The sequence below is a fragment of the Gordionus sp. m RMFG-2023 genome, chromosome 3, assembly GCF_954871325.1.
Source record: "Gordionus sp. m RMFG-2023 chromosome 3, tfGorSpeb1-WG-v2, whole genome shotgun sequence".
In the NCBI taxonomy this organism is placed as follows: Eukaryota; Metazoa; Nematomorpha; class Gordioida; order Chordodea; family Parachordodidae; genus Gordionus; species Gordionus sp. m RMFG-2023.
Genome location: NC_088777.1, coordinates 33,526,638 through 33,539,724, shown reverse-complemented (window position 1 = coordinate 33,539,724; position 13,087 = coordinate 33,526,638). Strand labels below are relative to the sequence as shown.

Here is a 13,087-nt window from a genome sequence, read left to right as displayed (position 1 = left end):
CGTCGATAAGATTTTTTGAAAATTGCGCCGGCCGCCGATAGTCGCACAGGTCTAAATATAGTCAAAGGCCTACAAAGAATGAATCTAAAGATCTCCAATAAAATTTATATAGGAAATCATCCAAGCCCCCCCCCCTTTAGCAAAATCCTGGATATGCCTATGTCGCTTAAAAATCCTTAAATAACCGCGATATAAAAGATTTTTGTCGTTAAGATTTTCTTATCAAAAAAACTTAGAAAAATATATTACTAAATTAGCCCATATTTCAATTTTTTCAAAATTAGGAAAGAAAGAAAGAAAGAAAGAAAGAAAGAAAGAAAGAAAGAAAGAAAGAAAGAAAGAAAGAAAGAAAGAAAGAAAGAAAGAAAGAAAGAAAGAAAGAAAGAAAGAAAGAAAGAAAGAAAGAAAGAAAGAAAGAAAGAAAGATATCAGGGGGATTCATTAGCATTTTACAAAAAAAGGTGCTAAAGTTTGATAAAAAAAATTTTAAGTGTTTATAAATATTTTCTATTTATGTATAGTTTATAGGATGTTTCGCCCCCACTCCCCCTCACATTCATTTAGAGGGCCTACGGTAGGCTTTTACCCGGTGTTTGGTCGGATTAATGTCTATAGATTCATATATTCTAAATTAAATTTAATATATATAATCAAAATAGTATCTAACACATATATAGAATATAACTCAACTGTTTTACCCTCATAATCAATATTCTCAATTAACTTCTCCTAACTTTATTTAACATTTCAACTTTTCTCGTAAAAGAAGAATACACCATATTGTATTTAATGATTTTATTCAACTAATATCAAACATTTTATAATCCAAATATTAAAAAAAATCAAATATCATAATCCAATAATAATTATCTTCTCAACGGAGAAAAGGATATATTTTCCAAAAATAATAATCATATTATTTTTTATTATTTTATGCATATTGTTGATTGGCGGCTGCCTTGTAATTATTTATCAAAAATTTTACAAGACTACGAATTAATAATGAATAATAACTTTTCTCTTTTAGATTTTCTTATCAAAAAAATTATATGTTTACCAAGCTTATTCTTTTTTCTTCTCCCTTTAATAAAGATTTTTAGGTTTGTCCGAATAAATCAGTTTCTGCTTTTGTTTCTCCTTTTTCATTTTTGCCACTCCTGAGCATCTTGTGAGATCTGTTTATCTCATATCCTCCTTTATCACCTTTATCTATGTCATCCTGGAGGCCTTGATCCTTACTTCCATCGAGGCGCAGTTATCTTTCGTCTTATGCTCCACATGCCCAAAGCATCTCAGTCTATTTCTTTGCATTATCACTCCAAATGTTTCTATTCTCCTCATTACTTGCCACAATCTTTTGTTAGTTTTAATCTTTCTCATATATACATACATCCATCTAACCATATTCATTTTCATTTTCCAATTTAGCTTCGAGAGACGCTCTCATTGCCCATGTTTCACCACCATATACTATACAATTTCTCACACAGCTTATGTAAACTTTCCCCTTAACTTCAAAGAGACCATTTTATTTGTTAGAATAAAAACGTCTCATGAGATCAATTCAAAAATAAACATTAAATTTTTTGGAAAATTATCCCAATTTTTTGTATATTCAATAATCAGCACAAAAATGAATGTATTTAAAATATAAGTCTTTATGATTTTTAACTTTATATTTGTTTATGGCGAAAGGAAGAAAATTATGAAAATATTAGGATTTAATGTTACAAGAAAATTGATATTTATTTTAAATAAGCTCTAAAATTTTGTAAAAAACGATTTAAATTTAATATTAATATATTTGTTTAAATGTAATTATTTAAAAATTTGATGCTAATTTTAAAAAAATATGGTGCTGTTTTATTTTTCAAAATTGGTGCTAATTTTGAAAAGGGGGGTGCCTTCGCACCCAAAGTACCTAGCTAACGACGACCCAGCGAAAGAGTTAATTATAAAAATTATTGGATGGGTCTAAAATACCAAAAGCGTTAATTATCCTTTTTTAGTTTCGGGATAATAAAAACAGTATGAATTTAATCTGATCTTAAAGGGAATGATTCGATAATTTAAATGGTGGATGTATATTTACATTTTTGAACTATTAATATTAACAAATGACCGAAATATTTATATTGATGTTGATTATAACTTTTTACTAAAATGTTGATGAAAAGTTTAAAATTTGTCAAATACTGGAAGATACAATATAAAATTTTTGGAACGTTGATCCCATAGGAATGTGTAATTTAATCTAGGTAAAAGAATTACGAGAAACCGAAGTGAATAAAAGTCTTAACCACTGGCGTAGCTACGGGAGTGGTTTTCGGGTTTGGACCCCTCCCAGAGCAAAAATTTATTTTTAGATTATACGTTCAAAAGACTTATAAGTGGTGACTTTATATTAAATAAAAACCAATAATATTTATATTTTTCTGATTTTGATGTTTGTGGAAGGATATTATATTACTATTGAAATTATTCTGGATTGTATTATTATAAAGTCATTGAGAATAATCTACTAAATTATAAAACAAATTATTGATGCATTTAAAAAATTTATTTATTATATATTATCGAAGATATGGTTGATTTATAAGATAAACCTGGCCGAAGGCCAGGCAAAAGGGCCGAAGGCCCGTAAAAGGGGGTTTGGGAGGCGAAGCCTCCTAGGCTTTTATATGTATGGACCCCCTCTAAGGAAAATTCCTAGCTACGCCACTGGTCTTAACGATAGAAGGACACGGAGAAAAGAATGTGATTGAAAAGGTAATGTGGTCACCTTTGCAAGAATTGATTGAAGTGTGGCCTGTTAGTGAAGTTGGGAGTTGGAATTATAATGAAAGGAAGAAAAGGCCTGAGAATGTAGACCAGTATGGAGGATCTGATAATAATCAACTGTTGGGGCCATATAGAGGGCCTAGAGAAAATTAGCAGGGAAGGCTATTAGAAATGAGACCGTTGATTTTCAAGGAAGAGGGATAACTGTGGTAGACAATGCCATATGATAAGAGATTACTGCGTGAAAAAAAGAAAGTTTGCTATTTACGGGTTATGGACGATTTGATCACAATGAGAGGAATGTAATACCAGCAATAATACCTATGCTAACTATTGAGAGTGAGAAATAAAAAGGAATATTTCCATTATGAAACATTGAGTGTTTTCGATGTCAAAAGGAAGAATGTGTGGCTAGAGAGTGTGGAAATTTGTGACAATACAAAGAACATTAAAGGAAAAGTTATTAAAATTTTTAAAAGTGTTTTACAGTTGTGGAACTAAGGGTTAAAAAAAGGTTCCTAAAAGGAAAATGTTAAATACCTACGTAAATTTCAAATATTTAAAAATAAATTGGAATATTTACAAATAATTTAGAATATACAAATAATTTTGAATATTTAGGAATATTTAGGAATAATTTCGAATAGCATAATAATTTCAATTATATAAATAATTCGACCGAATAATGGATAAAAAATATTTTGTTATTCGTATTCATAAAATAGAATTGAATATTCATAAAATACGAATCAAATATTCGTTAAATGTTAATTGTCGTAAAGTATAAATTAAATATTCGTAAAATATGAATTAAATCAAATCGAATTAAATCTATTCTTCACCAAGAAGTCACGCTAATTGTGAATGCAGGGTAACCTCATTCACAGCTAGCGTTTGGCCCGAGAATACAAAAATCATAAAAAATTAATAGCGTTCAACGTTACACATCATTACCCTCTGAATTTACATGAAGGTGATAGATGACAATATGTCTGATACATTATATTCGAAAGGATGATACGAAATCCTGCAAATCCTATAGTTTTCTTTGATATTATGGTTGGGACAACGGTAAGTTTAATTATATTACATTTATAGCTTGCTATTCTCTATTTTTATAAACCTTAGGAAGTGGGAAGAGTTAAGATAGAACTCTATGCCGATATTGTCCCTAAAACTGCTGAAAATTTTAGGTCTAACAAATATTAATTTTTTGTTTTAATATTAAAATGAAGGCAATTTTGTACAGGGGAGCATAAAAAAGATGGAATTCCTATGGGTTTTAAAAAATCTACATTTCATAGGTATACATTTTTCTAATAGCAAGACTAATCAATTATTTAGGGTTATTAAGGATTTTATGATTCAAGGTGGGGATTTTCTAAATGTAAGTAATAATTTTTTTATATGAAAATAACAATAAAAACATGTTTTATATCAAAAAAATTTTTTTAGATTTATCAGTTACATATAATTTAATTAAAAAATTTTTATGATAATCTAGAATTCTTGTATTTTACATTATTCATCATATATCCAATGACAATGTCATTGCATGCATCATGTCCTCTATGAGTTTTCTTTGGAATTTTGATATTTTTATTATTAGCTCATGAGTAATATTATAAGAACATGTTTTCCACCCAAATAATTTTTATTTAAAAATATTATTTAAGACACATACTTTATGAATACATATGCTATGTCTTTAATGTTGATGACCAAGATGAAAAGGTCCTAATAAATAATTGAGTACTATTTGTAAACTTTGTCCCCCATAGATAAAAAAAATTTAGTCAAAATATGAACAAAATGAATTGCATAAAAAACATAAATTAAATAAATTTATATGGAATATGTTGCTTAGTGTTTTTCCAATATTTTCAAATAGAAATCTTTAAAAAATGTTGTAAACTTTTAGGGTTCATGACATTTAAAGTTGTAGTCATCATTTTGATGAATTTGGTATGGAAACAGCAAAAAATTGTGAATCTTACTTATATCTCCTAGAACATTTTTATAGTGTATTTGAAATTGATATTAAAAGATACTAAGGAACTAAACACATATATTTAAATTAAGTTTTTAAAAATATCTCTAAAAATGGACAAAATATTATCTTCCCCAATTTGATTCCCATATTACAGTGGAAAATTGGTAATCTCACTTATATCTCCTAATTTTTAAAGTAAATTTGAAATTGATATTAATAAATGCTAGGTAAATCAGGGATGTGAACCTGGACCCTTCTTTAAAAGTGAAGGGTTCTGGGTAAAAAATAATATAAAATTTTTTTTTTTAAATAATATAAAATTTTTTATTATTTATTTTATCTTCGCGTTTTTCTTTCAATTTTCTTTCTGGACTTCCATTTTATTTAGAGATTGATATCAAAAATTATTTTCTAGTGTAGCTAATAATATTTTATTATGTAAATTTATTAATAGATATTCCCACAAATATATTTGCATCAGATGTGCAGCCCATACTCTACAATTGACTATTAATGATTTCCTAAAAATAATAATTTTAAAACTAAAGCAAGGGATGTTGCAAAATATTTAAGAACTCCCACAATTGTAAGAATATTAAAATGAATAAAAAGGCCAATGACAATATTAGATTGCACAACACGTTGGCCCTCAATTTGTATGATGCTAGAACTATTATTAAGTTTGAAAGATTTCTGTAATTATTTTATTATAGAAGCATGTGAACATTTTGTCGGAAGATGATTGGTGCCAAATAAAGGACCTTACTAGTTTATTAGTTCCTTTAAAAATAACAACTTTAAGATCATTCATAACAATTATGTTTATCTGATTTTCATGGCATTGGCATATGGATTAGATGCTGGTTAGATTTAGAAAGATTTACTAGTCCTTTCGTATGAAATATTAGAAAACATAATATTCGAGAGTAACAATATTTGCAAAATAGTGTTGCATATGCTTCTATATATTTAGACCCTGATATCAAATTTTATTGAGTATTGAGCAAAAGCAAATGGCTAAAGACTATCTTAAGAATTTATGGCTTACGCAAAACTCCATTATTTACAATATATTGGAGACTACGACAATAATACATACTGGTTGTAGTGATTAAAATGATAGCAACATTGACTATCTTGAAATTTTACTTTTAGATAGAGAACAAAACAAATTATCATCAGATAGAGGATCAAAATATGCCTATTGCATCTTAATAGAAAAGTTTTCAGAAGTTAAGAGAATAAATAGGAATACAAATATTTTAAAATTCTTCAATATATCCAGAATTATATATCTTGTCTAGAATTGTCATCTGTACCGGCCATGCAAGTACAATAATTTAATGACTATCTGTTTTAGGTAAGCATAGAACGTAGATTTTCATCTTTGAAATATATAGTCTAATTTACATGGAAATCTCAAGGATGATATTTTAGAAGATATTATGATTGTGCGATTGAATAAAACAGTTAAAATATAAATTATATCATTTTAAAAAATTTTATTTGTAAATTATGAATGTGTATATATTGAAATGACTTTTTTTAAATTATTATTATACCCAGACCTGGACCCTTTTTTTTGTTGAAGGGTTTATATCCCTGATTTAAATTAAGTTCTTAAAGAAATCTCTAAAAATGGGTGAAATATCATCCTTATTCCCAATTTGGTATTTTGTCCATTATTTTTGTAATAAACAAATTTCGAGTGTAGTCAGACTAAAAATAAACATTTTGGGCCAGTAGAACTTGCAGAGCTCTAGTACCTATAGTCACCAAAAAAAATAAACTTTAAATAAATGGTGATGAAGAAAAACAAAAAATGCACTTATTTCAGTTCTCTGCACTATTTATATTTTAAAATTACGAAATAATCTGCACTTAGAGAAATACTAAATATAATCAGTCAAAAAATTTGCTTCTTATTAAAAATAATAAACTCGAGCGATATTCAAAAGCATGAAAAGTAAAAAATTTCTTCTATAATATAAGGGATTTACATTAATCCTTTTTTTAATACATAATTTATTCTGAACAATTTTTATTACTTTATATATAAATTTCCTAATTAAAAATATTCCTATTAAATTCCAAATTTTCACATATATTTGATTATAGAATGATGGTACAGGTGTTATGAGTATATATGGAGGGAACTTTAAGGATGAAAACTTTGTACTAAAACATGATAAACCAGGACTACTCTCTATGGTATAATACATTTTTTGATTATAATTATGTATATAAATATATTATTTAAATTAGGTTATAGGTAGAGTTGTTAAAGTAGCACGCTACTTGTAGCACACTATCTTTTTTGGTAGCAATAGCTAATAGCACGCTACTTTTTCCCAATTATTTATTTTTTAGAGCGAGCTACAAAATATAATGAATGTAACTATAAACATGAAAAATTAATTATAATTTTTATGATTTATTTGTTTAATCTTGAAATTAAATTTATATTTTCAATTTGTATTATAAACCGAAATCATCTGATCTGGTGTATTATTTAAAATGTCATCACAAATGGATATCCAAATCGATGTAAGTGAGTCAGACAATGATGTTAATGAAATGGAAAGCACCCTGGAATAAATTTTTCATGATACCAATAATACTCATTCTGCATTTCCAAAATTTGAGAAATATTTTCAAATTGTAAAAACAAAAGGTGGCTACAAATTTATTTGTTTAAAATTTTAAAAAATATATATCCTTAAATAAATCTAGTAGCTAACTTCAAAAAACACCTAAAGGTAATTGCCATTTTTAAATTCTAATAGATTTTATAAGAATGTTTATGCCAACTGTTTTAAAAAGATAGAAAAACATCGTAATAATTTTAGTATAGGAGAGACTACATCCATTCAATTCAAGCTAAATTAATTAATAATATTGCAAATGCCAATATTTCTCAGATGCTGGCTGATAAAGTCATTGTCGATTTTATAATTGATACAGCTCAGCCAATGTCCTTGGTTGATAATCCATCATTTATCATGATGGTTAAAACTCTATCCCTTGGTACAACAATTTTATGTTACCAAACACTAATAATTAAGATAGCAGATAACTTTGAAGTGACTAAAGATGCTCTAATAGCAGAGTTATCAGAGATATCCTATATATGTACCATGGCAGATATTTGGAAACATAGCAGAAGGTAAAAACTTGTTTATATTTATAAATTGATCTGATATATTTTTAGAGCTTATTTTGGAATCACAGGCCAGACTTTAAAAAGAAGACTTGTAGCATTAGCCCTCAAAAGGATAATAGACTGTCAGACAAAACATACGATATACTTGCAAATAAAATTTATGATTCATCCCAATTTTAAACTAAACTGGCCATATATCAATTCCGATTATGCTAAAGATAAACGTGATAGGCTCATGGTAAAGCTGAATAATTTATACCAAACAAAAATGCCCTAGTTACAATTACAAAAACGACTTTTACTGATAATTTCTTTGAAATAAAGGATACTAATATAATAGAAAATCTAGACGCGTTTTTTAAATCTAAAAATACTCATAGTAAATTTTCTTATAATAAAAGTAAGTAAATTAAATGCTGCCTTGCCCTCAAGTGATTTGAGAGTTTATTTAGTTCTCGAAATTTATACTTTCTGATTGTCGCTTTAGATATGGGAATGATAGTTTAGAAATGATTATATTATTAAAAAATGAATATTACCATAAATATTTATTTTTTTAACATAAATTATAGTCTTTTTACATAAATTTTTTTATAATCAAAACTAACTCTATTTAAATATTTATAATACTATACAATTTTTAAGCAAAAAATAAAACAGTTTTTTTTACAAAAAGTATCTAGCTACTTTTGAAAAATAGTAGCTAACAGTCTGCCACTTTTTTTAATGGGTAGCAATAACTGTAGCTACTTTTTTGACAAATAACGATGGCGATAGTGCGCTACCTTAAAAAGTAGGGTTTAACAACTCTGGTTAGAGTCAGTGCTGGTGCTGGGTCGCCTGAACTGGTTATTAAATTTTTGCAATATCTTCAGATTTATTGCTTAATAGAAATGAACCGGTTTGCTAAATGAATTATAAAATCAAATTGGTTTGCAAGTATAACACTTGCTATAATAATTATAAATACTAAGAATGCGCTCACATCTGGGTTGCTTACTAGAGTAAATAATTACTGATTATTATATTTAATTAGGATTGTCTGTCATTACTTTATTGATTTAAATATGTGCTCAAGTTAGGCGCGATCTTACATTGAATTAAGTTGAAATCTACAACTTTCTCCATTTGTTTCAATCCAGCTCTAGATCCCACTCTAACTACTTTATTATAATTAACTTCCCCTTCGACCCACTTTTCTATATTTAGAGGGTAATAATGATGTTTCAATACTTGTATGAGGCTCATATTCCTTGTCAAATATTTTCATGTTTTCACATCCAAGAAAGATTGAGTTAAAAAATGTTGAAATTCAGTCATAACAATATATAATTTCTCACCAAGCACTCTTGGATTTTAGTCACTGATAACAAAATTGGCTGTAAAGTTAAATATTTAAACTCAGATTCTACTTAGCAACACTATGTGTTCAATAGCTGATACGATACTTGGTCATGTGTGAACAAAAAATTTAAACAAGTTTCACTGAAAGAAAAACTAGAGAACATTCTTTCAAATCCTCACCATAAATAGATATAAAAACCATTAATAGTGATAATTTTAAACATCATCTACTGTCTATCCAATAGAAATCCTAATAAAATAATAAATATTGCAACTTGAACCCACATATAGTAAAAAATGGGGTGGATATAAGATAATAAATTTCAGTACTATTTAAGGTGGTTCCATGTGAAATCCACAAGTGTTTCGTACGACCTTCTTAAAAAATGAAACTTGACATGATACTTATTTATGTTGTAAATTTTGGGAAAATTCAAATTTTAGAATGTCATCAAAATTCACAAATTTATCTCTTGAAAGCCTAAAATTACGCACAACATCATTTTGTAGCTATTAATTTTTTTAAATTAATATATTCCTAACGTTTTCTTATTTCCGGTAAAATTAAATTAGAAAAATTTTGAAAGGGAGTTTAGTTGATGAAACTTGCTAGAAATGATTATCACCAATCTTTAGTAATATTCATGCATAAAAAAAAATTTCCCAAACTCTGTTTGATTGATATTTAACTAGTTTTTAGAAAATAGCTAGCGAGCTTTGAGAAACAATTTTGTTACTTTATAGCAGGGGTTCGAACCGAACCGAACCGCAAAACCGGAATGAACCGTTATGATTTTCTGAACCGTAACCTTAACCGAACCGTTATGAAGAAAATATTAAAAGAGCGAACCGAACCGTTATAAATATTTTGAACCGGTTTAAACCGGTTCAAAACGGTTTTAAAAATAATTAATTTTAAATTATTAACCTAAATTTAAAATTTTAATTTTCCTGAAGTATATCAAAAACTTAATTCGTTAAAATTAGATATAGCAACTAGATATGATAGGTCCATATTGGGGATCAATATTCAATTTATAAATAACGGAAAAATAAAATTAAGGACTCTATGCATGAAAGTGATTAAAGAACGACACACATCAGAATATCTTAAAAAAATTATTCTAGATGTTCTAAAAGAATATGAAATAAAAATTGAGCAGATTTACACAATAACCACCGATAATGCAGCAAATATGATTTAGTTAATTAAGCTATTAATACTACACGATGAAGAAGATGATGAAGATGATGACCTTAACGATTATTTATTAATGATGATTTAAATAATAATGATATAGATAATGACGATTTAAATAATAATGATATAATTCATGATGAAAATAAAGAACTTTTTAATATTGAAAATATTAATCTTGCACCAAATGCCAGATCCATATTAATAGGTATTAGATGTGCTTCACATACATTTCAATTAGCAATTAATGATTGCATTAAAAATTCAAATGAAATTGTCATTATAAATAAAGCAAGAAACATCTGCAAAAAAATAAGAAATCAGACAACAATGGCTATTCTCTCAAAATTAAATTTGAAAAAACCACTAATAGATTGTTGCACAAGATGGAACTCTATCTATTTAATGTTGGAGAGATTACTAGAGTTAAAAAGCTTTTGCCAAGAAATATCGCTCCAAAGCGATCGCGAAAAATGTTTATCAGAGAATGAATGGAAAATAATTAGTGACATATTAAAAGCTTTATATCCAGCTTATGTTTTGACAAAATATTTACAAAGTGAACAATTGACAAATGAGCGATTTTTATGCTGCGTGGATCAAATGTCTCATGCAAACGAGTAAAGTAAACACTCCATTTGCCAAACTTTTTCTACGATGAAAGCACGAGAAATAAATTTCAAAAATGAAGTTTTTTGCTCGGCTATTTATCTCGACCCTAGTAATGTATTTTTAACTTTTGAAGAAAGAGAGATCGCCAGAAAACATCTTTGTAAAACTTGGAACTTGATACAAAATCTAAATAATCAGAATATTGAAATTCTAAATACTATGCCTACGTGTTCGTATTCGAAGGATAATTTAGATGATGATTTTGAAGATTTATTAAAGTCGCATGAAAGTCTTAATAAGAATAATTCTCAGGGCATCGAAAATTATAATAAATGTATAGAAATAGAATATATAATTCGTTCATTTGATAATATAGAGAGATTAGAAAAAGATACTAATCTTTTGAATTATTGGGAAAATGTAAAGAATAGTATGCCAGAACTTTATAAGTTAGCCATAACTGTGCTAGCAGTTTCAGTTACGCAGGTCTCCGTAGAAAGAGCATTTTCAAGCCTTAAGTTTATACTCTCTGCCCAGAGAACTAAATTAAATCCTGAAATATTAAAAATATTTTAGTTATCCGTTCGAATTCTCTTTTTAAACCTAAATAGTATAGTATACATATTATTTTATTCATTATTGTATTTACGCATGTTTGTTTTTATCTTATTTATTTATAAAATAAAAAAAAACTAATTTGTCTAATTTATATTTCCTAAATTTAATAAAAATATCTATTAGATTATCATGGATAAATTAAATAAGAAATTATAAACTAAAAAGATTTTTCTCTAAAATTAATATATACATGGTTAATGATTAATTTTTTTTAAAATTAAATTTATAAAAACCGGAACAAACCGAAAAGAACCGTTATAAATTATAAACCGAACCGAACCGATATGATTTTTTTTTAAAAAACCGAAATGGAACAAAACCTTTATAAAATTTTAAACTAAAAACCGGAACGAACCGAACCGTTATACTAAACGGTTCGAAACCCTGCTTTATAGGTCATCTTAAGGCATATAGGAAATTGAATAACTATAAACTTAAAAATATTAGATATAGAAAGGATTATTAAGAGGAAGAAATTTAGTATAAATTATTAATCATGTATAAAAGTTGTTTCTTTGAAATAATGAATAAATTACTGGATAAAAAAAATAAAGATATAACTAACAAATTTATAAACAGGCCAATTCCGGTAAAGATACAAATGGATGTCAATTTTTTATCACTTGTGGGAAATGCGATTTTTTGGATGGGAAGCATGTTGTGTTTGGTAATTTATTTCAATTTTATCATTTTGGTTGGCAAACTATAAATGAATAAAATAATTCTTAATTTCTATTACTCCTTTAATTTATTTATTTTTTTTAAAAATAAAATATTTTATATCTTCTCATTTAGGTAGAGTTGTTGAAGGATTATTAGTTTTAAGGAAAATGGAGAATGTTCCAACAGGACCTAACAACAAGCCAAAAATTCCTGTCACTATTAGTGAATGTGGAGAAATGTAGAAAGAATGTTGTATTTTTAAAAAATATATATAATATTTTTATGATTAATAAAGAAATATGTGAATAAAATATTAACCAATGATTATAGGACATTAGCTATATTGTTATATACTATATTATAACTAGAATATGCCTTTATATTTAAGGATATGCTGATTTTTCTAGACCTAAAACGAATTTGTTATTCGAAATTCGATTCGTATTTTACGAATGCAATTATTTGAAACAATGAGGAAAAATATTCGTCGAATAGTAAACTTATTATTATTCGAAATTTTATAAATATTCGTAAATTATAAGTTAAAAAAAAGATGATTGAATTTTTCTATATTTCCTCTTTTTTATATATTCATAATTCATAAGTTTTCTGATAGGGCTTTGTCGATCCACAAATTTTTCATCCATCCGATATTTATATTGATTTTTATTTATCTATTCTTTAATGTCACAAATATATCAATTTTTTCTACCTT

The 13,087-nt window shown here is 26.9% G+C and overlaps 1 protein-coding gene across 1 annotated transcript; it reads left to right on the top strand.

Annotated features, from left to right (window-relative positions):
- Positions 1-3,700: 3,700 nt before the first annotated feature.
- Positions 3,701-12,647, top strand: LOC135925674 (peptidyl-prolyl cis-trans isomerase H-like). The gene is made up of 7 exons (XM_065461108.1): positions 3,701-3,852; positions 3,910-3,974; positions 4,017-4,085; positions 4,126-4,168; positions 6,893-6,985; positions 12,289-12,376; positions 12,505-12,647. Exons 1-7 carry the CDS (start codon positions 3,796-3,798, stop codon positions 12,612-12,614), a joined length of 525 nt encoding a protein of 174 aa, XP_065317180.1. The 5' UTR covers positions 3,701-3,795; the 3' UTR covers positions 12,615-12,647.
- The last annotated feature ends 440 nt before the right edge of the window (positions 12,648-13,087 follow it).

Coding starts and splice junctions, on each gene's coding strand:
- LOC135925674 (XM_065461108.1), top strand. CDS start 3,796: ATGATACGAAATCCTGCAAATCCTATAGTTTTCTTTGATATTATGGTT. Junction 3,853..3,909: donor ATATTATGGTTGGGACAACG/GTAAGTTTAATT, acceptor TATAAACCTTAG/GAAGTGGGAAGAGTTAAGAT. Junction 3,975..4,016: donor AAAACTGCTGAAAATTTTAG/GTCTAACAAATA, acceptor ATTAAAATGAAG/GCAATTTTGTACAGGGGAGC.